Source organism: Anser brachyrhynchus, assembly GCF_964034855.1.
Source record: "Anser brachyrhynchus genome assembly, chromosome: 1".
NCBI classification, from domain to species: Eukaryota; Metazoa; Chordata; class Aves; order Anseriformes; family Anatidae; genus Anser; species Anser brachyrhynchus.
The window spans coordinates 36,229,850-36,257,326 of record NC_137694.1 but is presented as its reverse complement, the minus strand read 5'-3'; the positions used below and the strand labels follow the sequence as shown (position 1 = coordinate 36,257,326).

Genomic DNA, 27,477 nt, shown 5'->3' with positions numbered 1-27,477 from the left:
TGAGACACACAGCAACAGGCAGCACCCTGACTGCACTACATTTCGATCCCTTTTGAGTCGAACAACTGTGCAAACATTTTCCAGAAGAGATACATATAGATATATATGAGATACATATATATATAGTCTATATATATATAGACACATATATATAGACATATATATATATGTATTACAAATATAAGCTTATTGTCAACAGTTTTGTCTTCCTACTTTTCTGACTGTGGACACCTCCCACCAGACCAGGTTGCCCAAAGCCCCATCCAGCCTGGCCTTGAGCACCTCCAGGGATGGGGCATCCACAGCTGCTCTGGGCAGCCTGTGCCAGGGCCTCACCACCTTCATAGTAAAGTGTTTCCTCCTAACATATTATCTAAATCTCCTCCCATTTAGTTAAAAATCATTCTACCTTGTCCTATCACTATCTGCCTATGTAAAAAGTCGCTCTTCATCTTTTTTATAAGCCCACGTTAAGTACTGAAAAGGTGCAATGAAGACTCACTGGAGCCTTCTCTTCTTCAGGCTTGAACATCCCCAGCTCTCTGTCTTTCTTCATAGGAGAAGTGCTCCAGCCCTCCGGACCTTCATGGCCCTCCTCTGGACCTGCTCTAACAGATCCTCAACCTTCTTATGCTGGGAGCCCAAGACCTGGATGCAGTACTCCAGGTGAGGCCTCACAAGGGCAGAGCAGGGGGGCACAATCCCCTCCCTTGACCTGCTGGCCTCTCCTTTGTTCATGCAGCCTGGGATGTAGTTGGTTTAATGGGCTGCAAGCGCACACTGCCAGCTCATGTCAAGCCTTTCATTCAACACGGCCCCCAAGTCCTTCTCCACATGGCTGCTCTCAATGAGTTTTTCTCCCAGTCTGTACTTGCACTTGCCCTTGTTGAACCTTGTTAGGTTCACATGGGCCCCCCTCTCAAGCTTTTCCAGGTCCCTCTGGATGCCATCCCTTCCTTCTGGTATATCGACTGCACCACTCGGCTTGGTGCCAGCTGCACACTTGCTGAGGGTGTACTCAATCCCACTGTCTATGTCAATTATAAAGATATTAAACAGTACTGGTCCCAAGACAGACCCCTGAGGAACACCACTTGTCACTGGCCTCCACCTGAACACAGAGCCATTGACCGCAACTCTCGGGATGCAGCCTTCCAGCCAAGTCCTTATCCAAAGAACAGACCGCCCTTCAAATTTATCTCTCTCCAATTAAGAGATCAGGATGTGATGTTGTGTGGCACTGTGTCTAAGGCCTTACAGAAGTCCAGACAGATGACATCGGTTGGTCTTCCCTTGTCAACTGATGCAGTCACTCCATCACAAAAGGCCACAAGATTGGTCAGGCATGATTTGCCTTTGGTAAGACATGCTGTCTGTCTCAGATCGGTTCCTTGTCTTGCATGTGCCTTAACACTACTTCCAGGAGGATCTATTCCATGATCTTACCAGATACAGAGAGAAAAGGAAAAAAAAAAGAAAAAAATCCTATACTGTTCTGGGTTTGGTAAATATTCAGAAGCCATTTTACAAGCTACAAAAAAAGTTACCATGGAGTCTGCTGTATATCAAGTTGCAAACTCAATTTTGAAAGCATATTCTAAAATAGGAGTTGCAAAGGATAAATGAGTAACATTTTAAAGCACTAAAATAGTAAGGAAATGCACACAGAATCACTTTGGACATCTAAATGGGTAATCAGCAGAACATTCCCATGACACCAGGGCAATGCAGATGAGGTTCGTTCTGCAGTGCAAATAACAACAAATTGGCTTTGCCCTAATGTGCAGCGTAGTCTTCAACTTTCCAGCTGATGTCCTTCCTTACAAAGAAGGAAAGTTGCTCTTCAGGCATCCAAAGCTTCAGCCAACCCATTTTTTTTCAGGAGGTTGATATTACCTTGAACCTCAATATAATTTACAAAGCCAGCACTTTTAGTTTAATGCCTTATTTCCCGTGGGATAACTATTCGGATAGATTTTCCTTTAATCGTAATATAAGGCTAAAAAACAGAGGAAAACAACAACACATAAGCCACACTCAACCCCTTAGATCTTTCAACAGTGTTTTTGAATTTGTTGTTACATCCAACTGTAGCCATATCTGAAACTAAACAACAAAAAGGTCTATATGGTCAAACTGGTCTATGTGTCCTACAGATCTAAGTGTACCAGGAACCACTCCCTCAACACAGCATACTGTACTCCAGGATGTTTTCCTTTAGGTTTTACTTATTAGAAATATGACACGTGCAAAGCAAGCCACAAAACAGCACCTTAAAATTAGGCTCAACAAGTGTTGGTTATACTCATGGACACATCCATAGGATCCTTTAACTCCAATGCATTTGACAGGGAGAGACCTTGATTCCTGTCCATCTGTGAGGTTAAATAGCAGCTGAAAAGAGGGCTGAGGTGGTACTTCAGTTCCATCAGTGACTATGGAAAATCCAAGGCCATTCTCTTTCAGCATTACTCAGACTTGGAATATAACATGACCAGTGCCTGACAGGTTCTCTGACGGCCTAATTTTCTGTAGGTGGTGGGGGTCCCAGGATGCTGAAATGACCGAGTCCGAACAGCCCTTCCATCAAGAGGCATCCATGCTTATGGGCTGACCACTCCGAGCGCTGCAGGTAAGTGATATGACACACTGTAGGACTGCCTGGCACGAGGGCTGCTGAAGCAGCTATGGCTATTCTCGGCGCTTGCTCAGGACACTTCCACCAAGCAGTGGAGCAATGAGGCCTTGATTCAAGTCACCTGAGTGTTATTCCCAGCTCCCTACTCCCAGACCTAAGAGCTCTGCAGTCCACAGCCCGCTGAGGCCGATGACTTTTGTGCAAGGTTTTGAATTGTGAAGTTTGTATTGCTTGGCTCAAATACATTTATTGCTTAGTCTACCAGCACCTGTTTTATTAGAAACAAGAGGAAAAAGCTTCTGCCTGAGTCATATACAGCATAAGCTACACTGACATCATGATAAATGCAGACTAGCTGTGAGAAAGGAAACTACCAGTCTAGAAACTGCCCCCACTGCCCAAACAGGACGCAGCTACCAGGAAGTCACTACTGACAAATTTTAATGATTTACATTACGTTTGTCGAGGGATTATTTGCATGCAGTACACTGTAAGACAGGAAGGGAAAAAATAAAACTCACTAGAGCACAGCCCAAGCAAGGCAGCAGAAAGCATAACTGCTGAAGCAAGGGGACATTGACTGGAGTCATTAAGAATGACTAGTTGCTCGAGTGACCCGGCTTTAGGTCAGTGTCAAATTCCTCTGGGTTCTTTCAGCATCATGAAGATCATCAATATTCATCTCTTTTCTGGCCAGAAGTCTCATTCTTCAGATTCCCCCGTTAACTGAATAATGCAGGCAGAAGAAAGTTGAATTTTTTTTTTTTGGAACGGTCGGACCCATCCCTCTGCAAATGATTTTCATCTTATGTGAAAATCATCCCTCCTTTTCAGTTCCACCTTTGGCACAGAAATATTTAATTCTAGTGATTGCAAGCCAAAGTACATTACCAGGCTCATTACCTCTTGCATGTAGAGATAGCCTCTTTTTAACTTAAACCTGCCTGGCTGAGACATTCCATGTAGCAACAGACTCTGGGGCCAGATGAAGGGACAAAATGGACACACAAACATTCATGTACTCAGAGAGCTATGAAATTTGTGGTGCAACAGGCCATTCAGAAGTCACAGAGGGCCCCGAGGGAGCGAGGGGGGCAGAAAAATCCCACTGGAGCACATGAGGCTAAGCAGCAGACAGCTTTCAGTTGGATATGGAGGACCAAAAAAAGCACAAAAAAACCAACACACACACACCACCCTCACATCCTAATATTAAAGTACAAATTCTAAATGTTGTGGGGTGAATCATTCAGCAAGTCTCCATAGAGGCCTGATATTTCCTGTCCAGGAACAAGCATCCATTTCTTCACTGTGGTCACTTTAATTTTAAGGGTTCCCTTGCCAGCGGTAAACTGATCTGTCACAGGCCACAAAGGATCCCATACAACAGAAATCAGCTTTATTGCTCTTCATTGTTCTTTCAAGCAAGAACTATTTTAATCTTACCAGAACCTTCATCAGGCTGCCAACAAACATGCAGGCCATTTGTATGGAGGCTTTCACCTCACCATCCCAAAAAAGGAGGAGAACCGTAGTTAATAATACTTTGAAGAAGCGATTCTGTTTAAAGACGAAACAAAACGCACATTCACATTGCCAAGAAGAAGGATTTGGAAGATTTACTCACTAGCTCTAAAACCTTATATTTTTATAGCACGAAGAGTAAGGCATGTGGTACCTGATAATCAAGTTACAGAACTCAGTGAGACAACTTGGCTGGACTCTGTCAATCTGCGTAAGGACACCTTAACATTTGAGAATTAAACTTAGAAACTGAGCAAATAATGCCCCTGATGTTTTTAACAGTGTATAGTCAAAGAGATTTTCCTCTAATGGAATTACAGAACAGAAGCATGCCTTGTTTAGCACGTTAACAAGCTTGCATTTACTGCTGTCAGCATTAGACCTCCCAGTACAGCCGTCATCCACATAATCAATGAAAATAGTTTACAAAATGCCACTCTGGTATTAGTCAGACACTGTTATTCACCCAAGGCAAGATCGCTAAGTTTAGGAATAAGAGTAGCATTTTTCAGCATGGAAACTGGTTTGTCGACAGCTATTCTTCTCCTGCACAAAACCTTCAACAATGCCAGCTCAGAGCAACAGTAGACTCATTTACTGGCGGGAGAAAAGGCGCCCCTTTGTACCAGCAGTTTTGTGCCCTTTCAATAGCAGCTCCGGTGGTAGACTGGTGTGGACAATTGCAGTGACCATCTGTGACCACGAGACAGTTCGATAGCTGCAGGACTAACTGAGGTTCAACATCGCCACATCTTGCCCTGCTGAGTCTTTCATACTGCTTTGAAAAACTTAATGAAAATGGATACATTCAGAGCTGAATAAAAAGAGGTCTCGGCAGGCTTGACCCTAAATCTAAACAATGGAACTGTAATGCCAGCACCATTGTAACAACACGACAGATGTAGGTCGTGCTAGCTTTCATCTGTAGCTGTGACTGATAGCTTGCAATTTGCTGACAAGATGTATAAAGTTTCCATTTTCATTTGGTTTGTAGGCATGAATTTCTAGGGTTCTATTAAGATGGAAGATGCACAGATTTTATTTTGTTGTTGTTGTTCCCAGAGAAAATTCTTGTGAAGACAATAGTCAGTGTGTGTGACTGACCTAGGGACATTCTTGTCCTAAATCTGCCCTGCAGAACTTATTCCAGAATTATTCAGCGGAAGATCAGTTTTAAAATTTTACTGAGGAGCATCACCAAATTAACCAAAGAGGTTAATTCACAAAATCTTTAGTATCAGGTCCAGATTTCAATAGCTATGTACCAGTACTTACGTGTTTGCTTTAATTATGTAATCTAAGTTGCATTATATTTAGCTAATTAGCTCTATAAATCCATCCGTCCTAAGCACATGTTCTCTGATGGTACATCTGCACCACACATTCTGTCCTATTTGGATCAACATGAAGAATTGATTTTAAATCGGAGAGCCAGGGAAAAACAAACAGACAAAATCTCCTAATCCACACAGATGACTTGAAGAGCAGTTACAGGGAGTTTTACATGCGACATTAATTCTTCTCAGGTCTCTCTGGAAAGATGCAGAGCAGTTTGAGGAACTATCCAACAGCAGCACAGCTAGCTTCTGTTAGGGCTGCCCTTGTCTGACAAAATGTCTCCAGAAGAGCATCAGAGAGACATCAAGACATAACAGCAATCGGTTCTTAAGTTCCCCTGAATTTGTAGGCCACCCCCTTTCTCTGTATCCCCCTGTGTGTTTGGATGGGTGAGCAATGAAAAGTTGACAGACCTTGAATGAAGAGGTTCAAGGTCTTTCTCTTTTCTCTTCCTTGAATTAATATAAAAGGACATCAGGAAAGCTTCCTGGGTCTTCCTCGTTCTCCAGTAGGAATAGTAAGTGGTACCATTTTGCACAGAAACGTTTCCCAGGCTGAAGGCAAGCTTTAAGACAGCAGTTAAAAGACTCGGGCAATCTTTAGCCGTTTTGGGTCATGGGAACAAATTTGCATTTCATTTCAAAAATAAGGAATAAAAAGTTATTTCTTAAAAACGCTTTACTGTGTGGATGACTGAGCAATGGAACAGGTTGCCCAGACAGGCTGTAGTCTCCCTTCTCGGAGATATTCTAAAGCCATCTGGACATGATCCTGAGCAACCTGATCTAGGTGGCCATGCTTGAGCAGGGGTGGGGTTGGACCAGATGAAGTCCAGAGATGCCTTCCAAACCGACATTATATGATTCTGTGAAAAATAAAAGCATATATTTAAGCAAAATTAGGCCCCATTTTTTCCCTCCATCTCTTGTCCAAAGGAGAAGGGGACAGAGAAATAAGAAATTTACATGAGATGGCTAGGAAAATTTTAGTAACTAAGTTAAAAGAATTTTCCAGCTCAGCAGAGTCTTTGAATGTGCTCATGCAATGTATTTTCACTTCATTAAGCACATAATACCATCATTATATAAGAAGAATTCCCGTATCCCAATCTCATTTAAGCTGGTAGCTGGAGCATTTTGGGGCAAAAGCACCTCTGGCCAACCAGGAGAGGAGTGCTTTCACTCTGGAACAACAAGGGAGGGAGACAACCCATAATCTAATGAGGAATTAGCAGACCAGGACGATAAACACAGCAGCTGATGTGATATGGATGAGACCTTGTAATCAACTAAACAGGACTGAAGGGGGGTTACCTCAAGCATAAGCACAGAAACAAGAGACCACCTACAGAACAGTATTGTGGGGGAGGCCCTCATACCTATTTTGTGAAATCAGCAAGCCTGTGATGCCTCTCTGACGTGCCTGTACAATAACATACGCAGCACAGGCAACAAAGAGGAGGAGTTAGAGGTCTGATGTAGTTGTGGGGTGATAATCCCATCAGCATCACAGAGATGCAGTAGGATGGCTCACACAACCAGAGTACCACAATGGGTAAGTGAAAAACACCTTGTGAAGGACAGGTAGGATAGCAAGGAGAGGGAGTTACCCCTTATATGAGCAAAGGGATGTGAAGGCTGGGACAGTCCCAGCTGCAATGACCATGAGATGGTGGAGTTCAAGCTCCTACGAGGACAGAACAAAACAAATAGACCACTGCTGAGTGGAGCAGGAAACATGGTGATGAAGAACAGAGACAATGCTGAGGTACTCAGTGTCATCTTCTCCTTAGTCTTTACTGGTAAGACTTGCCTTCAGCAACCTCAGCTTCCAGAGACCATTGGGAAATTCATAAGTAAGACTTACCCTTGGTACAAGAGGACCAGGCTGGAAAACATTCAAGCAAACTGGATTTACGTAAGTCCACTGGTCCTGATGGGATGCATTCATGAGTGCATGAGCTGGCCAATGTGATCACAAGGATATTCCTGATTATCTTTGAAAGGTCATAGCTAGTGTGAGAATTTCCTGAGGAATAAAAAAATGCAAATGTGATTCCTATCTTCAAAGAGAAAAAGGAAAATGATCCAGGGAACTACAGCTCAGCCAATTTCACCTTGATCCTGGGGAAGGTTAAGGAGCAAATAATTCTGGAAATTACTTCTAAACATCCTAAGGACAAGAAGGTGATTGTGAGTAGTCAGTATACATTTATAAAAGAAAAATCAGGCCTGACCAACTTGATAGTCTTCTAAAATGAGATCACTGACTTGGCAGATGAGGGAAGAACAGTGGATGTTAACCTGATTTCAGTAAGGCTTTCAGCATTGTCCTCTACAATATCCTCACTGAATGAAAGTAGAGGCTAGATGAATGGACAGTGCGGTGGACTGAAAACTGGTTGAACTATCAATCTCAAAGGCTTGTGATTACCAACATGAAGTCCATCTGGAGGTCAGTCACTAGTGGTGTACCCCAGGGAGTGATATTGTGGCCAGTACTGTTCAACATCTTCATTAACAGCCTGGACAATTAGCAGAGAGCACCCTCAGCAAGTCTGCAGATGAGACAAAATTGCAAAGAGCAATTGTACCACGTGGTTGTGCTGCCATTCAGGGGGACTTCAACAGGCTGGAAAAATGGACAAATAGGAACCTCATGAAGTACAAAAAAGGGAAATACAAAACCCCATACCTGGGAAGGAATAACCCCATGCATCAGTACACACTGGGGGCAAACTATCTGGATAGCAGCTTATTAAAAAAAATAAAAAAAAGTCTTAAGGGTCCTGGTGAACACCAAGCTGACTGTGAGCCCACAACGTGATCTTACGGCAGAAAAGGCCAACAGTCTCCCAGATTGCACTAGGAAGGCACTGCCAGCAGGTCGAGAGTCTTGATCCTTCGGCTCTAGCCTGCACTGTTGAGATCACACCTGGAGTACCATGTCTATAGGCATACCAGAGCAAGTCCAGCAAAGGGACAGACACAAAGGCAATTAAAGCACTGGAAAATCTGACATAACAGGGTGAGAGAGCTGGGACTGTTCGTCCTGGAAAAGAGAAGGCTCAAGTGGATCTCACCAATGTGAAATAATATGTGATGGGGGCTGGAGAGGGGCAGTATGGATGATGAAACCAGACTCTTCTCAGCGATAGACAGGGAAAGGACAAGAAGCAATGGCCATTAACTGACATTTAGGGGAAAAAAAAAAAGACTTTTTAAATTTTCACTCTTGAGTTAGTAGTACCTCCTTTATGTGAGGTTTACCTTACTGATTCCTGTGACAAACAAGGACCAGTCATGGTCAAGCCAGGTAACAGGAGGAGTCATTTAGAAGCACATTCTATAAACGCAACGAACTGTCTCTCCTTCCTGGTGAAGGCTCCCACATGCCAGCTGAGGTTGTTCCAAGGGGAGTGTGGACAATAGCTTTATCCTGCAAATTAATTACCTGTATGGGATGCAGCAAAGGGGATGCAAGATAGCAGGAGATTTAAAGAAGTCTGCAGTAGAGTGTTACTGCGATACACCCTTTGCACCTCCGCAAGTAAGATGCACTGGGTTCTGCTCTGAAAATGGAGTTTACCATTCACCCAATAAATCTGGAATGTTAATACTTTTAAAGCAGCCCACAAAAGAAAGTTTTAAGTGATGAAGATCGTATCAGTTACTTAATAGAAAGGGCTATGCCTTTCCTTTCCAGAAACCCAACCACAAGTCCTTTGAAGTCAATGGCAGTTTTCCCTCAATTTAGCGAGTTTTGATTAGGTCCGTTTAAAGAGACATTATGGATTTTGCTCTGGAAAGCACTCTCTTGACAGGAAGGAACGAGCAGGAGGCTGCAAAGTACCCACAGAGAGGGGTAATTAGGGAAATGGAGCATCTCAAGCCATGTCCGAGAGCTCTTCTACCCAAACAAGAAGCAGAATCAATGACTTCAAAAAACAGCTGCCTTTTGTCATTGTTGGATTTGGCATCTGAACTGCAGAGGACAGGCATGGACAGATGACCAAAGCTTCATCACAGCCCTCTTTAAGGTGTTCATTTAAAAGAACTGATTTAAGACAGGAGATTATTCCGTGTCTAATTGCATACAATAAGCCTGTAAACATTAGATAAGCATGTACAAAATAAAAACTATTTCACATCTGCTAGACTTCCTCTTAACAACATCTGATGTATTTTTGTATTTTGTCTTTTAAACAATTTTTGTATTTTGTTTTTTATGTATTCTAGCTTGTATTTTTGCCACAGGTCATTTCAGGTATAAGAAAATTTTAAAACTCCTAAGTATTATTCCTTAAGGCTACCAGTTTTAAAATTTGCTTAGACTATGCATAAGGTCTTCAAAACCTCTGCAACAGAGTGCAACAACGTATACCCCTCAGACAATACCAGAAAAGATTTGTCATTGTTCATGTTTAAAGGAAATAGATTGTATTTAGCTCATACAAACTCGGTACAAGGATGAGTAAAAGAAGAATGTAATTTCAAACCATGCACAGACCAAAACCAAACCAAACCAAACCAAAACAAAAAACACAAAGAAAACAGCAAAAGCAAACTGCTATTAATTTTACATTGCCATATAGGTATTTACTATATGAAAAATTAAAGAAAAACCCCAAACCAAACCACTGAAAGAGCTCAAAAATATTTCCTTTAAATATCTTGACTTAGATATGCACGGATGTGGAGAAGGGGAATCTTATTTTAAGAGTTTCCAAACTAAAAATGACTGGTTTATTGTAAACTCGGCACTTAACTTTGTAAACAGTTGTGCTTTTTCCAAACTTCCTCCACCCCATCCATTCTTTTATTTATCTGAGTTAATGCAAGTTTCTCTTGCACAAAGCAAAAAAGAATGCAATTGAAACTCCTATCTTAGTTAAAGGTTTCTTTGTTCTATTACGAACCTTACTTGACTGCTCAACACTATTGCCCAGAAGAACAATACATATTTAAATCTCAATTCCCCTCACGGGAAGAGAGTCCATTTGGAGCCCTACAGTAGATATAACTGGCTTGAGGACAAAATACTGTTAAAAAAATGCGTTAATCTAAACTTTCTTCCTGAACCATGGAATGGGTTGAGTTGGAAGGGACCTCAAAGCCCACCCAGTTCCACCCCCCTGCCACGGGCAGGGACACCTCCCACCAGACCAGGTTGCCCAAAGCCCCATCCAGCCTGGCCTTGAGCACCTCCAGGGATGGGGCACCCACAGCTGCTCTGGGCAGCCTGTGCCAGGGCCTCACCACCCTCAATAGTAAGGAATTTCTTATGAATATCTAATCTAAATCTCCTCTCTTTTAATTTAAAGCTTTTTCCCCTTGTCCTATCACTACATGTAGGCCCCCTTTAGGTACTGGAAGGCCACTATAAAGTCTCCACGGAGCCTTCCCTTACGGGTCTCAATTCTAACACTCCACTCTCTACACCCACTTATCTTTACCCTTCTAACATTTTGAGCATTTACATTTGTGTGCAGCTGCTTCCTGTACCAGCTCATGAGGTTGTGGAGAGGGTGAAACTAGAGACTGTAAGAGATGGAGTTACGCAGATACAGGCATAGTGTAAAAATACACCGCAGAACTGGTGCTACCACCTATGAGACTGCTGCAAACAAATGGGACTTCCACTGACAGCTGTATTTCTCAGAAACTTACCGCTGGTACTCAGTGGCAAGAGGACAAGACACATAGGACAGCAGCTTTCTGACAAGCTACAGATTTGCATGCAAAATAAAAATGACCAGCAACCCCACCCCACTAAAAATAAAACCAGAAGTTCCTTTTCCAGCTCACCTTTCCATAGACAAGCTGCTCACCTGAGCCTGCTGCTAACTGAGCTATTTATCTTGCAGAATGGTAAGGAAGCACGGGACCAGTGGCATTTGTAAATTCCGTATCTGTGAGCCACTGACCACAACGGTGTCAGGCCTCTAAACACTGTCAGAAATTTGCAGCTATCTGTTGAAATAGTGGTGTTTGGTTCTGTCTGGGGGCATAATACAATCCAAGAGGCTCCCGAGGGAAACACCTTACAGCTCCTTGTGCATCTCTTGACCAAGCATGTTACTTTCCCCCATATTCCAAGTATGATCACGTAATGGCCAGGTGTGCAGTCAGTAACGGGACAGCAAATGCACACAGAATCCAGCCATATAACATGCTGCACGTATGCCCTAATGGTGTGACGTGCGTTTGAGGTCACACGACAACACTACCTGGTCGTGGCAAAAGAAGTGGTTTTAGAGCCAAGACAAAGTGGGACACAAGGCAGAAAGGAAGATCTTTGTCACCAAATAAACAAAATCAAATTGTAATAGTAACTTGGCCCACATCCTGCTCCAAAATCTTACCTGAAGCAGCTCTCTGGATAGAGGTGATTCTGATGAACAGGGTCTAGCCTAAGGTCCACAGGTTGCCTATGTCTGCTCAAGGCTCCAAAGGATCATGACTATGGATTTAGGGAGTTGCATTTAAAATAAACAAACACAAAGCACCACTTCCTGGCTAGCGATCAGTTTTACACAGACGCGCGCAATATTCAGCAACACTACCCATCACCAAAGTGAAAATGTTTAGGGAAACTGCATGCCACATCTGTACAGTAATTCAGCAAACTTCTTTCAAATACAAGCACCAAGCTTTTTAATATTTACACAACTTTTGTTCCTGATGCAAATATTCTGCTCATTCACTCTTCCATGGAACGTTCATTCCATCAATATTGCAATTTCACAGCTAAACATATTAATAGGGTCATAAATATTCAGATTATGTAATAAAGGCAGAGAAAGCAGCCGATAAAATGCTGTTAACATTCATTTACAGCAGCTGGGAAGGCCCTGCCAAATGCTGCTTTACATAACAGGTCGTGACGCTCTGACTGCATTAAGCTTTCTGATCACTCTTCCTTTATCTGCTATGATTTTGAACACAGTATGAGACAGTGCAGACTATCCAATGGATTTAGAAGTCCTTTCAAGCACACCAACATTTCAAAGGTTTAAAAGATTAAAATATCAAAAAGAACCTTGTGCTAACCATGTTTGTGCTTTTGCATTCTATAGCGGAGACAGGAAAGCGAGATTCGCATCGCTTAGCTCCCCAATTCACTGCCTGCAATAAGTTTTAAAAGTAAGTTCATTTATTGTACCATACTTTAGTTGAGCTAGATGCTCAAAAAGAACAACATTCAGTGAATTTAAAACACCTCCATTACAGTTTTCAAAAGGCATCTTGAACACTATTGAGACACTGTAGTGTGTGTATAATCCCGGCAGTAATCTAAATTAATTTTATCTTCAGAGTTGCATGTGAATCAGATGACAGTTCTTGCTTTGCTTCAGTATCTTCTGTTATGCTTCCGTATGTTTCAGTACATTCTCTGTTAGACTTACGAAACCAGGATTCCCAAAGCATGGGCCAGGTCCCACCAGCTCCCGAGCAAGCTTCAGCCTGACACGAGGCTGCAGGACTAGGTCAGGACGTTTGACTGTATGAAGTGATGACTCACACTTTGATTCATTCCATTTGCATATTTCCATGCCAAAATTAAGCCCGATCCTGCAGACGTTTATGGAGATTAGTAGCCCTAGGAAGGTTAAGAGCCCTGGTGAGGTCAACAAATTCATGTGTATAAAGTAAACAAGGCCGCGCATAACAGGACACACACGGCAGCTACTATACTGCTTAGAGAAGCAATACTGCTTCATTCATCCCTCCAGCCCCGCATTCGTTAGCAACTATTCACAGCACTGAACGCCGTACAAAGCCTAATGCTTTAACTGACGGAAATTTTACAGCAGTAGGTCTCAAGCTTTCCTGTAGCCAAGGCTCGTTAGAGAGAATTGACACGTCTGTACCCCACGGAGGAGCCTGAGCAGCACATACCAGCCCAGGCTACACCTCATCGGTGTGGGGAACAGCTTCCCTGATGCCCACGCCACCAGCTAGGAAACCACAAGGCTAAAGTAAACAGGACCTGACTAGTTACCAGATGTTGACAAAAATCTTAACCATTACCGGAAAAATAAAACTTGCAAAGGAAAACGCCAGTTTCATCAACACTCGTTCAGCTGTGTTAACTCTGCACCAAATTGCAAGGCGCTCAGTACTTCCATCTGAGTGGGGATACTTCAGTCACCTCCTGAACTCCTGCAGACCTAGCGACTCGTCAGTGCATTCACTCCCCTGAAACGAAGACCTCTCCTCACTTCAAATTAAATGCACTTGCCCAAGTTACAGTGCAGTTTTGTCCCAGCCTTGGAGAAAGAGAGGCTCAGTGTTGTGGGTTTTTTTTTCACAAGAATGTGTCTGCTTGCACAAGAATTACAGAAGAGGTGTCTTCCCAAAATCACAGACACCTGAGATGAGATTCAAAAGGGTAATTCCAACGTTATAAACACACTGTATGAATAATGACCCTTATGATCCCAGTAAGGGAGCTGAATCCCTGCTGCCCTACATAAGGTGTGAGTCGTAATTTAAAAATCGCTCTTTCAAAGCATCTTGCAAGTAGGCATATAAGCAAGGCAAAAGTTCCCCAAATGGAAAGTAACTATCATAGTAAATCCCATGATCTCACATACTACCGATATCTTATTAACAGAGAAAAAATTGTAATTTCAGAGATGGCATCTAAAAAAACAGTATCTAGAGTTAAATTTACTTTCAAATACCCTAACACAAGCAATGCTAAGGAAGAAGAAAGCCACACAATGTAAAAAGCACGTGTGCTGCAAGTCCGATGTTAAAACTCAGAAAATAACACGTTACACATAAAATTAGGGCACTGAACTTTCTACTAAGCCTTCACACGCATTCCATCTCCTTGTTTACAGTACTTGTAATGCATTAGCTATGCATTTGATACATCATTCCATTGCAATTAAAAAAAGGTAATCAAATGAATAGCTAGATAAATTACCTGGCAGCTTGGTGGAGTGCAGAAGAGAACTAGACACAAATTCTTCTTTCAAACACTAAATAAGCCAGTGTACAAATTCAGAAACATACCCAAATGGTTTTCTTAAATCCCCTTTTTAAATCAAGTAGGAGAGAATTTGGACATTTCCATCTTCTTGCCTGATCCTTAGCTACAGTACTTTGCACAGAGCTGTTGAAACAACCTGACTTGGAGTAGTACAAGGGAAGAGCAGGCACGTTAATACACCTGGGTAAAGCCCAACACCTGTAAGCACCCTGTCTGCCTGAGGTGCTGCCTGCTGTTCTGTGAAACAGCTCTGCAACAGACATAATCTGATCAACTATCATAACCAATACAGAGTTCTTCAGGATTTTTCTCCTTCCAGCTGTATCAACTGCACTGTAACCATTCAGCTCGCCCCTAAACCTCAACACATTCACTGTTTGATTAACAACTGCAGATTTGCCTCAGTAACATCTGCAAACCCACTCCCCTTCTTTCCTCCTTAAACAGTAGTTAAGACAATTTTTTCACCCTCAAAAAAAAAACCCCACTCTTCACAGATATGAAATAAGTCAGGAATATTTCCAGAATACGACTATGGTGACTGCTATGAAAGCTGGTTGTGAATTGGCAACTCGGGCAACAGGAAAGCAGAATCACCATGCGGCAGATGTCTGAATACGCTGTACGAATCGAGTACTTCGGAAAGAATAATCAGAGCAAAGGTTCGTGCAAACACACATTCGTTTACGAACCTTTCAGATAACTCTGAGCGAACATTTCTTTTTCATTGAGGCAATCTTCCAAAAATTGCCTTAACTCTAGCAGGGCATTAAAATTAAAAATCAATACAAAGGAAAGGGTCAGGGTGTTTTTGTATACTACGTGACCACATGTAATGAATGAATAAGGTATCCTCTGAATACTTCCCCCTTCCAGACTGATAAAATCCGTATTCTCGCTTTAGAGTGGTGACACAAATACCTCAGTCCTACAGCCCTCTCTCTCCACCTTTTTCATTTGTTTAGAAAAGCAGAAGAGCAGGAATACACACTTGCTGGAATACATAGTGAAACCTGTATCTCTTCGGTGACTGCTCTAACCACCAGGCGATGGATTCATATTCACTCTGTAAATAATTAAATATTCATTAAGTCTGGGGAAAAGCAGAACAGCTTCAACAGACAAGAAAACAGGGGGAGACTTGTCCCCACATATTCCATTACCTCATTCTTGGAGCAATCACTTGCAAGATGGGCGATCTGGGATTCAAAGCTCAGTTTTGGGCAAGATCACGGTAGCAAGATGTGAAAGCAGACTCCTCGTGTTAATGCTGTGATCACTAGGAAGGCTGCACTGATCAGACTCCTGACACCACAGCATCACATGGATTTTTACCTGGTTCATCGAACGAAACTTTAACATTTCAGGTCTTCCCTAGTGGCAACTCAGATTACATCAGCGTGGATGGAGCCAGCATTATCCCTTCCCTCTGCCAGCTGAAGGCAAAGCAGCTTCTGATCTATAAATAAGGGGAACTCGGCTAGCGAGATGCTGTGCTTTAAATTATAACTCCTGTTAACAGTGTGCAGAATAAACATGTAGGCCAGTATATGCAGTCACATAAACATACCCACGGACACCTCTGAAGTGAGACAGCAGCTAAAAGGGGAACTAAACATGGCATCTGAAACAGCAAACACATAGATTTAATCCCACGGGGTATTTTTCACCCTAAGCCTCTTGGAGCCCGTATGGAAGAGCGCGAAAACTGCTGTGGTAGCCTGGAAGTCTGTTTGTCCAGGCCTGAGCCAAGACCTCCCTCACTCCACAGAGGCCATCCTGCAGCCATCAGGAAGTGACACGGAGTCAGCACAGAGCTGAGCTGTTAAAAAAAAAAAAAAATCTTACTAGATTTTTTTTTACATATAAAAGTGGAAAACATGCTCCAGTTTTCTGTGTCTGGGTACAGCCAGCCGGAGCCACACACGATTCAGTATTTGATTCCCCGTGTTCTGCTAAGTTTGCAGGTAGAAGTTCAGGAGCTCTGCTCAAATACAGACTTTTTCATTGACCGCAATTCAGCCATTAATTTTTTTCATGCTTTTCTTTACTTATAGTACCAGAGACATCTCCGCAAAAGCAGGTATTGTGCCTCCCTGAGGTGCCTTTACTCAGAATGGTTATGATAATGCATTAAAGCCTTGCAGAAGCCACCAGAAGCAGCAAGTCTCAAAGCACGATCGGTACAAAAACCATACAAAACCCCCAACTCTCACACCCCCTAACCTCTCTGGCTCAACAAAAACCTGAAAAAGTAACATTTTACTTCACATTTGCAGTTTATTAGTTCCAGGGAGACCTTATTGCAGCCTTACAATACTTAAAGAGGGCTTAAATGAAAGATGGAGAAAGACTCTTTGTCACGGATTGTAGTGATAGGACAAGGAGTAGTGCCTTTAAACTAGAAGAGGGGAGATTTAGGTTAGATGTAAGGAGGAAATTCTTTGAGGGTGGTGAGGCCCTGGCACAGGCTGCCCAGAGCAGCTGTGGATGCCCCATCCCTGGAGGTGCTCAAGGCCAGGCTGGATGGGGCTTTGGGCAGCCTGGTCTGGTGGGAGGTGTCCCTGCCCATGGCAGGGGGTTGGAGCTGGGTGGGCTTTAAGGGCCCTTCCAACCCAACCCATTCTGTGATTCTGTGATTTATAAGTTCTATTTTTAGCAGCAGTTTGTTGATAGACAGCTGACCACGTAGACTTCAGTCAAGAAACCACTCAGCAAATTCAGTCAGCTACAAGGAACAGGACAGTTCAAGGTGCTCCTGGCTGCTTGTTTCTCAACAAAGCCATACAATCACATTTGTGCAGGGTAGCGTATTCCACCCTCCTTCGGGTAAAGTTCAAGGCAGCGACGGGAGTACTGCTTAAGCAGCACAGGGCTCGACCCATAGCCACAACATCATGGCACCAGAAGTGGCTGGCAATTAAAGGATTACAGCTGAGATGACTGTAATCCGATGAGCTCAGCCAGGATGTACGGGGCCACTCACAGCGGGGGAAGAACCGAGGCAGGGCTCGTGTGACATCGGTGGCAGCCGAGGGGCCTCCCCCCGGCAGCCCCAGCAGGAGGGGACCCGCCGCCCGCACCGTGCTCCCCATCATCCCGGCACAGTGGATCCGCTCCTGCTCCACGCTCCGCTGCAGCTCCAACACGTGAGTACCGGGGGAGACTGACGCTTCCCCTCTGCTTTCTGTCACGACGTGATGCATCTCACGAGTTGTATGCACTGCTGCTGGGAAATTCGGAGGGCACCAATGCATGAAGGCAGCCTTAAGAAGGTGCATACTACAAACAATCCTATTACGCTGGTTCTTAACCTCAAGTAGTCTACCGGGCAGCAAAGCCAGCATAGGTTAGGGAAAAAAAAATCAACTTTTTAAACATATCTCTGTCTGCTTGCAACACAGAACAAGGTAGCTTTCCATTACATAGCTGGTTCTTCGTGGAGCTGATATTATTTATGCCAGGCATGCAGAGACACCAATTTGCCACATGCACAAGGCACCTATGGAGTTTATGTGCTTTCATTTCTACTAACCAGCAAATTAGGGATTTGCAAGAGGAAAAGCATGCTGTGCCATCTAAACACTAACACTTAGAACAACCTTGGTGTGTCAAGTGTCCTGTAACTAAGGGTAAAAACTTTTTTTTTTTTTCTTTTTAGTATTCATTCCAAATACCTCCATAAACACTGTCAAAGGAGTAAAGAGTAACTTCCAGCCCTTCAGCTTGGCCTCAGGACGTTTTGGTACAAAGGCTTGCATTGCAGTGCATCTGGCAAGCAAGGGCACCTATGGCTGGATGCACTAGAGAGCTCTCTAACTCAGCGCCCCAAACTGCTAGGAATATAAAACCTTAAGGAAAGGACTGTGTGTGGATCACCAGGACCAGTCTGCTGTTACCACAGGCAATTCTATCATACAATCTTTCCTGACAGATTATTTACTGGACAGTTGTCACCTTCTTAAAAAAAATATAAATTAAAAATAATAAAAAAAAAGAAGTTAACAATGGAAGTCTAAAGGTGTTTGGAAGCAAAAAAACCAAAATGTTAGGTCTTCCTGTTCTATAATTAAAAAAAAAAGCACAATGTAATTGAATTGTAATATTTTCATTGTTCTTACTACCTTCCAAACAGTAATTTAATTGCTGAGATTGCTGAGTTAGAAAGTTTCAGTTCAGATGCCTGCTCGTCTTGGTACTGAATGAACGCATTTTTTTTTAATCTTGTCTCTGACCTAACACTTAAGATTGTTTATCCTCTCTTCACTTAAAAAGAGGCAGAGGGGAAAAGCTGAGAGCAGCAAGGCTTGAAAGAAGACAGGTTGTTGAAAGAACAGAGCCATACAAGAGCTATCACTGAATCTTATTAGACTTCTGCTGTACTATGTAAACACGAGCAGACTCCTCTGATTTTCAGGAAGCAGATACTTTGGAATTGGCTAGCACAGCAGCGACTGATGCCTTTTACCATATGAAAGCATGTACGCTGGAAAGTGAAAGGGGATCAGCACATCTCCTTATTTAGTTTAGCACAAGGACAGAGCAAAGCAAGAAGCATGCACTACTCCACTTGTGGCTTCTTGGAAGAAACGAGTCAAAGCGGCATCCTGAAGACTCCTGACACAACAGAGCACCAGTGAACCGCTGGTAGTTCCTACACGTGGAGTAATTCAGATGAGTAAGCACTGAGTCAGTTAAGCGGTCTGGACAGTCCATTTACATGAATGTGCTGGAGTCATTTCTGGTTCCCAGAGCAGCTCGTTAGGTACAGGGTTGCAGTCATGACTTCCTGGAAGCCACCATCCGCTAAACCAGCTGCATTTGCTTATTTCCAATATGGTTAACAAGAAATAATATGCCGTAAGTGCAGTATTTTTGTATAATTTCTGTAACTTCACTTCTATTTCACAATCTTAAAAAAATGTCTAGTATATTTTGAGAATGTTTTGGTTATACTAGTACAACTCTCTTGCCTGCTCGTCAGCACTTCACACCTGTAATAAGAAGTCTCAGGAGGTTCCAAGTTGAATTCAAAGAGGTTTTATCAGTCAATAATAGACAACATATCAAAGTTTAAAGGGATATTTTAACTGATCATACTTCTAAGCAAGTTCTACTGAAACTTTTCCTAGGAGAATAATAGCCACAAACAGCTTTTTTCCCCTCTCACCACTCTAACTTAAAAGCACCCTTCAGCCCCACCCAACCCCAAACACTACGATCAAGGTAAATGCAGATCCAAGTACCCACACACCTTCATGGGGACCTCATTAAAATCAGGTCAGCTGCGCTGTCCTGCGCTGGACAGTTCGGTGTTAGTGACACAGGTCATCCTGAACTCATCTCACAGACACGCTATTACAGAGTCGAGTCATAAAGCATACACCTTCAGCACTGCACCGTCTGAGAGTACTCAGCAGCCTTGCTGGTGCTTATTTCCTAGAGATTTCTTTGTGGGGCAGGAGGCTGGGTCCTCTTCTTGCCCAAACGTTTCAAGTGAAAGGCTACAAAGGGCACTTTTCCTACGTGCAACACCTGTATCATTGACATGCACCTAGAGCTGGGATGATTTGATTACACTGACCATGAAATAAAACAAGTGTTTTTTTCTTCTATGGAAGACAAACCGTTCATGACAATGTCTGTACTCACTGGCAAGAGGGAGCAAAACCAAGCCATTACCATGCCCATATGCAAACCAGTTCTTGGAAACCGATCATGAGGTGTGTTTGGGGTTATTTGCAAAACAGTCTCATTATGCTTTCCACAAAGATATTCCACTGCAATCTCAGCATTTATCAATCACCTCATTCTTCTCCTAAGGTGAAATCCAGGCTTCCAGTCGGTTGTATGATGCAAGACTGAACACTGCACCTTGAAATTGATACAGGTGTATGCTTGAGAAATAGTTGCATGCACAGTGGAGAGGGAAGGGATTACCGAAGAAATTTTCCTTTTCCAGTTATTAAACACCAGCTAATAGAGAATGGCTCTGGGGTACAAGCATTTTGTCCTGGACATGATGAATTACTGGGCAGAGCACAGGTACAACATAATACACCACGTTTAGCCTATCGGGTGGCCGTAACCAACTTGTGACACGCCTGCATGTCTACCAGGAGATAACTCCCACGGGCAGCAGCACGCAGCGGATTCCTGAGGAAGCTCTGCCTCAGGATCACCGCTCCCGCTACAACAGATCAAAGTGAATTGTTTGCCTCAGAGCACTCCCACAGGACCAAGCCATCACACAAACTGCCACAACAGCCTACGGTTGTTTAAATCTTGGAAACAAAGGAAAAAGAGCGGCGATAACCAACTCCTTTGGTTCTGGTGCCAGACATAGTCTTGGTAGCATAAAAGCCGCGCAGCGAGCAGACTTCCTGCGCTGACAGCTCTGCCTCTTGCCCAGAACACAGACCCCACACTCTCAGCGTCTCCCTCGCTGCTCCACCCCAAAAACCCAACGCTCGCCGGCCTCATCCCGCTGGTGGCACGCGAGCAGCCGTGCCAGCCATGGCACCACCAAGCGCCATCCAGGCCTGACAGCCACCGTGCCACCAACCACCACCTCCAGGCCTAATGTTTCTCTTCCCCCACACACATACGCAGCCCCAGCACCTCTCGCCCTCCGAGAGATGAGAAGTGGGGTGGCAAAAGACACAGAGGAACCGCAGGAGGAAGGGGCTGCTCAGGGACTGACCAGCAGCGAGCGGGGCCAGGAGGCCCGGCCTGGGCGATAGGTGGTCAGCCTGGACAGCTCGCAGTAGAGCAGAGAAGGGTCCCTGAAGGTCGGCTCAATAGCTGGCACGGTGGGAGAAGCTGGCCACGGAGGAAAGAAACGCCGCTGTGAGAATAAAACCTCCAGAAAGCAGAGGGGGCAGCACGTGGGGTGCAAGGAGCCCCAGTACACGTTTATATTAATCGCTCGTGAATGAAAGCAAGCACCCCCACTCCCCCCAGCTCCAAAGCCTATTTCACTCCACAAAAGCCAAGCAGTAAGAGTAGATTAGACTCTAATAGGGATTAATACAAGTTAAGGTAGCACTAATTTCCACTACGGAGACCAGAGAGGTTAGATGTGGGATAGCGTATCTGCCACTTGTAGCAGCAGCTTGAAAAAAAGCTGAAGGGCAGAAGTACCACCAGATGAACACGTGCTTGCTTTGACACCTGTCTGGCTCCGTTCGTGGTGTCCCCCATATCCAGCCCTGTCCAAAGCAGAGCTCAGACACGCTGAGCACCGTCAAGGCACGGTCAGTGATTTCTAATCGGCTGTGTAATGGTCAGTGGGAGACTTCTTATCCAGTCTCAGCAGCTCTGACCCGCTTCCTTCCAACACTACCACCCATCACCGCTGACTGGCAGGGAAACCCATTTGCACAAAAGGCAGAAGCTAACCCAAGCAAAGTTTGAGGCAGAAAATGAGATGAAATTCAGATCCCATTGTGTCTTACCACAGCCATTTCAAAGCTATAAGTTTAATTTTATTAGCAACCAGTACTTCAGTTCATAAAAAAGTGACCAATAAAAGATAATGGCAGGAAATTAAATGAACCTTACCATGATTTAGAACCTTATTCTGCAATACTAAAACTGCACAGAACGTACACTTGGAAAAGGAAAAAGCCCAAAAGAAGTAATCATAAAAGCATCCAAACTGCTATAGATGCAGAGACATATTAAACCTTTCTTAGAGAGTAATGGAAAAAAAGTGCAGGAATAGACAAAACTTAAATATTAAGTATGTGTTATGATTGCCATATTGCCAGAAATACTGGTCAGACAATCCATTCATTGCTTGCCCTTTCATGTGTGCTACAGCACTTAGAACTTCATCCACCTTTAAATTCAAACAAAATAATAAATAGTTTCACTGCATGAACTGGAGACACCAGCTACACTGTGTGGTTAAACCAGGAAAAAAATAAAAATCTATTTCCTGACTGTTGGCCATATTTTCAAAACAGGTACCACAAAAAGTATTTTTTCCTTAATTACTAGAAAGACTAAGAGGCTCAAACCTCTGAAGTTCTTCAATCACAACCTTTGGGAAGTAGGCTGTGGTGTTTGTCTACCACCCAAAAAAATAAAAAATGAAATAAAATAAAGAATGCTCAGTTTATGACTGAACTACTTAAACTTGCAGATACTCCTACCAGCTGCAAAACCATCTACAAACTCACTGATATTTACCCAGACAACTGAAGATTTGTACTCTGAAGAGAAGGATCAGAGAGCAGAAAGTAGAAAGGAAAAAAAAAAGGTAAGAAACTGCCCTCCCATAGCCTCTCTCTCAAACATTTAACTCAAATTCAAAAACTACATGGAAAGCAATATCCTTTCTGAACTAGACAACAGTTATTGTGGCCAGGTTTTCTGATCACAAAAAAAATCTACTGAACCACACTTGATAAGCTTGAACTTTGGAAATTGGCCAGAATTTTCAAATTCTCATGAATTTTCTGAAATACAACATGAGAATTCTGACATCATCCAATACATTCTCAATTCCAAATTTTTCATCACAAAGGTTGTTTTTTTTTTTCAAAGTAGTTATTAGGTACCTTTACCAAAACCTCAACCCAATTTCTATTTTACAACATAGCCCTTCCTCCAAGAGATTTCTGTTATTGTTTCAGTTCTAGATTGTTTTAATATGGAGCAAGTTGAAATTAAGTTTCACAAACTAGAATTTTTATTTTCCATAAAAGTGAATTATTCTATAAAATACAGAGTTCTAACAAATTGATTCTGGTGGAAAATAGGATTATTTCATTCTGAAGATGTCCACATGCCTATCAATTTTATGGAAGCATTTCCCTTCACAAAGTTTCTTTTGGATTTGCATTTTAAAAGCAACATATTTCTACTCAGTCACTTGCAACTGAAAAATGAAGGTTGGAAAAAGGAACCATCTCAGTAGGTCTTCTCTTACGCCTTTCCAGCTGAAGATTTAGTTGGGTAGGTAGCACAAAAGATAAACTCCATAGGTCCTCAGCAGTTCAAAAGATACAGAGGGCCTCACCGAACAGACAGGCACAGGTAACCAGTGAGCACAGTGCGTACATATGAAAAGCACATTTCTCCTGTGTGCTGAAGTCCAGCTGCAAGTCTCGAGAAGTCTGCCAGTTATGCCAGTTTAACATCTGGATCATCTGAAAGCTACTGAGCAGCATCCCCAGTCCTCAGCCGTATCAGGCTGGTCCACAGAATACAAAAAGTGTGATAATAATAGGCTACTACAGTCAACTGCGTGAACACATAGCTTTGAACTAAGGTGTGCTGTGTGTAAATTTAAGTAGGATCACATACGAGAAGGGTAATGCTCAACTCCTAACTATGCCACCTGTCTGTTGCTCATTTGAACAGGATGCTCCCCTCTCTAGCTCTAGTCGTACCACCACTCCCTTCCACCACTTAACTGCAGGGTTGGAAGGAAATGCACCTCTAATGACTTCAGAGGCCCTGTAAAATTACTGCTTTCCTCAAAAAATCCACATGCAATTGACAGTGTGGATGATCAGGGATATTATGCGAAGCTATCTTACTCAGTAATCCAATATAGTCTACACATTGCCTGAGCCATTTTAAAAATAATTAAAATTGTTCCTCTGATCTGTCAAAATGTTCTTCAATAAACAAGCTCTTGATGCCTTTCCTAAAGCTTCTGAATTAAAAAGTGAAACGTTACTGAGAAGTAGGTCCTTGTTGATTACGAAGCAACAAGGTCATACTGGAACAGAAGCGCATCGAGATAGCTCACTTCCAACCAGTAAGAGTTACAGAGCCAAGCAGTACTTCCCAGCTGCCTTTATGTCTTTACAAATTAAGGTACCTGTGTTGTCATAATATCCTTACAACCTCCAAAACAATGGCTACACATATCCATCTAGACAGATCTAACTTGAGTATTAAGGCACCCTTAAGAAATACCCTTCCACCTTCTATATGATGTTGGAGGAAGTGAACACAATTCCTTTATTTCTACAGTTGGGGTAGTTCTTGACAGAAATTAGCCTTAAGAAAATGGATATTACAGAAAAATGATGTGCAGTAAGATGTTCTGACTTGTGGGCAGAAGTACCTTGCCCACTTCAGCTTGACAAACAGGTAACATCTGCAGGCTCTTGCTGTTCCTGGATGACCTCCACTAAAGCAACAGCCAACATGCTGGTATTACTACAGGAGTATCCAAGCAGACCATGGAGTAGAGGTCAGTTTAAGCCATCCAGGGACTAGGCAGAACAATTAACATCTGTCACTGCTTCCTATTTGAGGAGTTAAGAGCAGAAAAGCTATGTGAAGAATGACACTGTTAAATCCTCATTTCCAAAAACGGCACCATATGCATACTCCGCTAGCTATGTACATCAGAGGCCCCTTTTTCTTCAGTATCAATATTCAGACATGTCCCAATGGGATTTACAAGCGCACACATCGGGGGGATGGCTCCGAAATCACACTGCATGCTGAGCTCAACGCCGCCTGACAACGAGGTAAGGGATAGACACGGTGCTACGACCCGGCGTGGTGCAGGCGCCGGTCCCAAGGACCTCACAGGGACAGTTTGCTGCCCGGTCACCCCCATCCTTTACTGACACTAAATGTGTCAGCAGCAAGCAATCCAGTAGCGGCTGCAACCCCAGAAATCCAGGCAGAAAAAGCATTTTGGCCACACCCTTTCTTCTATCCAAACGCATGAAACACCAGGCAGTATGTAGGGACCTGGGTCCCTGCATTTACGGCCCCTTAAAGTTACTTTGCTGGCTAATTAGGACTGTTTCCTTAGCCCTTGCCTGCCCCATATCAAAAAGATTTTCAAGGTATCACACAATGGTTATCACAACTTTGATACACTATCACTGAGCTAGCATGGAGCAGAATTACCCTTAATACAAAGAGTTCTTGTCACCTGAAATACAATTGCAGTGATACTGGTTGCAGAAAAAGCAGCCCTGGCTACAATTTCTAGCCCAGCATACTTTCCCCAACAGCTGCTCATCAACAATTCAAGCGAGACGGTCAGGACCGGACCATGCACAACACAGACCCCCCAAAGGAGCAAAGCAAGTCAGAATCCTGCTAAGCTATGGATACAAATGCCACTTCCCCCTGCAGTTATGATGGGGGACCGTGACACCAAAGGAGAGGCTGGTTATCAGGAATGCTCGCTACCTAAGTCTTTGTTGTTTAGGAAATGAGCCAATACATGTAGCTGAAGGGCACGTTTCTTTTTTATTTATTTATTCATAAGAAAAGAATGGCTTATACAGCAACTAGCTATAATTAGTCGGCACCGAGCCTGTGACAATCGTGTCAGAAGTAGGCAAAGAATAGACTGCACACCCTGCAAAGGGATTAAGATTATGGACATTTTTCCTGCTCAGTGATTAAGACAAATCTGAGCCATCTCCACAGAGAGGCAGAAGCACCGATACTCCGACGGCTTGATGGCACTGAATCCACCAGCAGCGTGAGAGCTGTCTCGGCTCTGTCCATCTCAGACGGGCGCCCGAACCTCGGCCTGCCAGCTCAGACAAGGACCCGCACCCCCTCCTGCCCATCCATCTGACAGGTCTCTTATTTATTTTAAACCTATATCCCACCCTGGACCCACAAAGCCTTTCATCAGTGACAGGTATTTTTCACAGGAAAAAAAAAAAAGTTGAGCTTAGGAAGAAGAAAACCAAAAAACTACCTCTTTCCTTTTAAGTACAACAACAGAAACCACAAGAATCATTCGATCCCGCAAGATCAAACTGTCAAGATAAGAGGAAAAATGCCTGTGAGATTACAGAAAGTCAACAGATCTCTGAGCAGCTGAGGAGCGGCCGTGGTCTGAAGGTCCACAGCCCCCACCCTCATGGGGCAGGGGGCTGCCGAAGCCCCCGGGGCTGTGTGGGGACACGCTCCGTCCCTGAGGGAAGGTCCTCCCGAGGTGCATGAAGAGCACACCCACACCTTTTTTTTTTTTTTTTTGTGTTAATAATCGGAGTTCAGGTGTGGCACGGCTCTTTGGGGGCTGCATTTCAGGCTCGCACCCATCCTTCAAGCACGCATTTATCGCGATTCGTGCGATATGAAGGAGAGCCGGGGGACCCACGCCGCCGCCCAGCCCGCTACTTTCTCATCCTCCAAGGCATCCGCAGGGGGGGGAAAAGCGGCGAGGGCGAGGGAAGCAGCCCCTGCCCGGCACAACACTTGCATGCGGCACGGCCCGGCGATGCGGGGCTGAGACGCTTCCTGGCATGGCCGAAAAGCCTCGCTCGGTGGCCAGCGACGAGGCTTCGCTAGCCACCAGCCCAGCGCAGCAGCAGCGAGCCGAGGGCTGGGCGGGGGCCACCGGCCATGTGCCCGCAGGCAGGGGCACGGCTCACCATTGTCTGCGGCCGGGGGCCACCGGAGCGGGGGGACGAGGGGAAGGGGGCGGCCGCTCGTGAAGTTGGGGCAACAGGCGCCGAGCCGAGCCGAGCCGGGCCCGCAGCCCCGGGGAGCCGCCGCCCCGCGCTTACCTTTCACTTGGCTCTCATACTCCGCTATAATCTCTTTGTCCTTTTTGAATCTGCTCGGGGTTGACATTATCCGCTCGCTTCTTCCGCCTCTCCCCCTCCTCCTCCTCCTCCTCCTCCTCTGCTCGCCTTCGGATCAGATGAGGACTAGCAGGTTTTCGGGACGGGCTCGCAATTCGCCTCGAGCCGGGCGAGCGCGGCGGCGGGCGGCTGGCCCCGGGCGGGGAGGCGAGGCGGGAGGCGGCGCTCAGACCAAGCCCGGCGCCGGCACCATCGCCCCGGGCAGGGCAGGGCACGGCCGGCGGCGGCGAGGCGCTCCGCGGCCCGGGGCCGCCGCAGGGCTGGGGGCGGCCGAGGGAAGGGCTGCGGGGGGCGCTAGGCGAGGGCCCGGCGGCTGCGCCCCACCATTGTTGTCTGCCCGGGGAAGGGGAAGGAGAAGAGAGGAGAGAGCGAGCGGTGGGA

The 27,477-nt window shown here is 44.4% G+C and overlaps 1 protein-coding gene and 2 long non-coding RNA genes across 4 annotated transcripts in view; 1 reads left to right on the top strand and 2 right to left on the bottom strand.

The window, feature by feature from the left end:
• Positions 1-27,329, bottom strand: part of SRGAP1 (SLIT-ROBO Rho GTPase activating protein 1) — a 150,963-nt gene extending 123,634 nt beyond the window's left edge. Inside the window, exon 1 of one of the 2 annotated variants that reach the window (XM_080592081.1) lies at positions 27,019-27,329. In XM_080592081.1, coding sequence (XP_080448207.1) covers positions 27,019-27,085 — 67 coding nt within the window. In that variant the 5' untranslated portion in view covers positions 27,086-27,329. The remainder of the gene's footprint in view (positions 1-27,018) is intronic. The other variant, XM_080592082.1, reaches the window with a different exon arrangement.
• LOC308195185 lies at positions 102-19,218 on the top strand. Its single transcript, XR_013951316.1, has 2 exons — positions 102-666; positions 2,536-19,218. It is a non-coding gene; the product is annotated as an uncharacterized lncRNA (long non-coding RNA).
• Positions 9,709-27,012, bottom strand: LOC308195181. The gene is made up of 2 exons (XR_013951313.1): positions 15,667-27,012; positions 9,709-15,569 (listed from the first exon to the last, which is right to left on the bottom strand). It is a non-coding gene; the product is annotated as an uncharacterized lncRNA (long non-coding RNA).
• Positions 27,330-27,477: the final 148 nt, after the last annotated feature.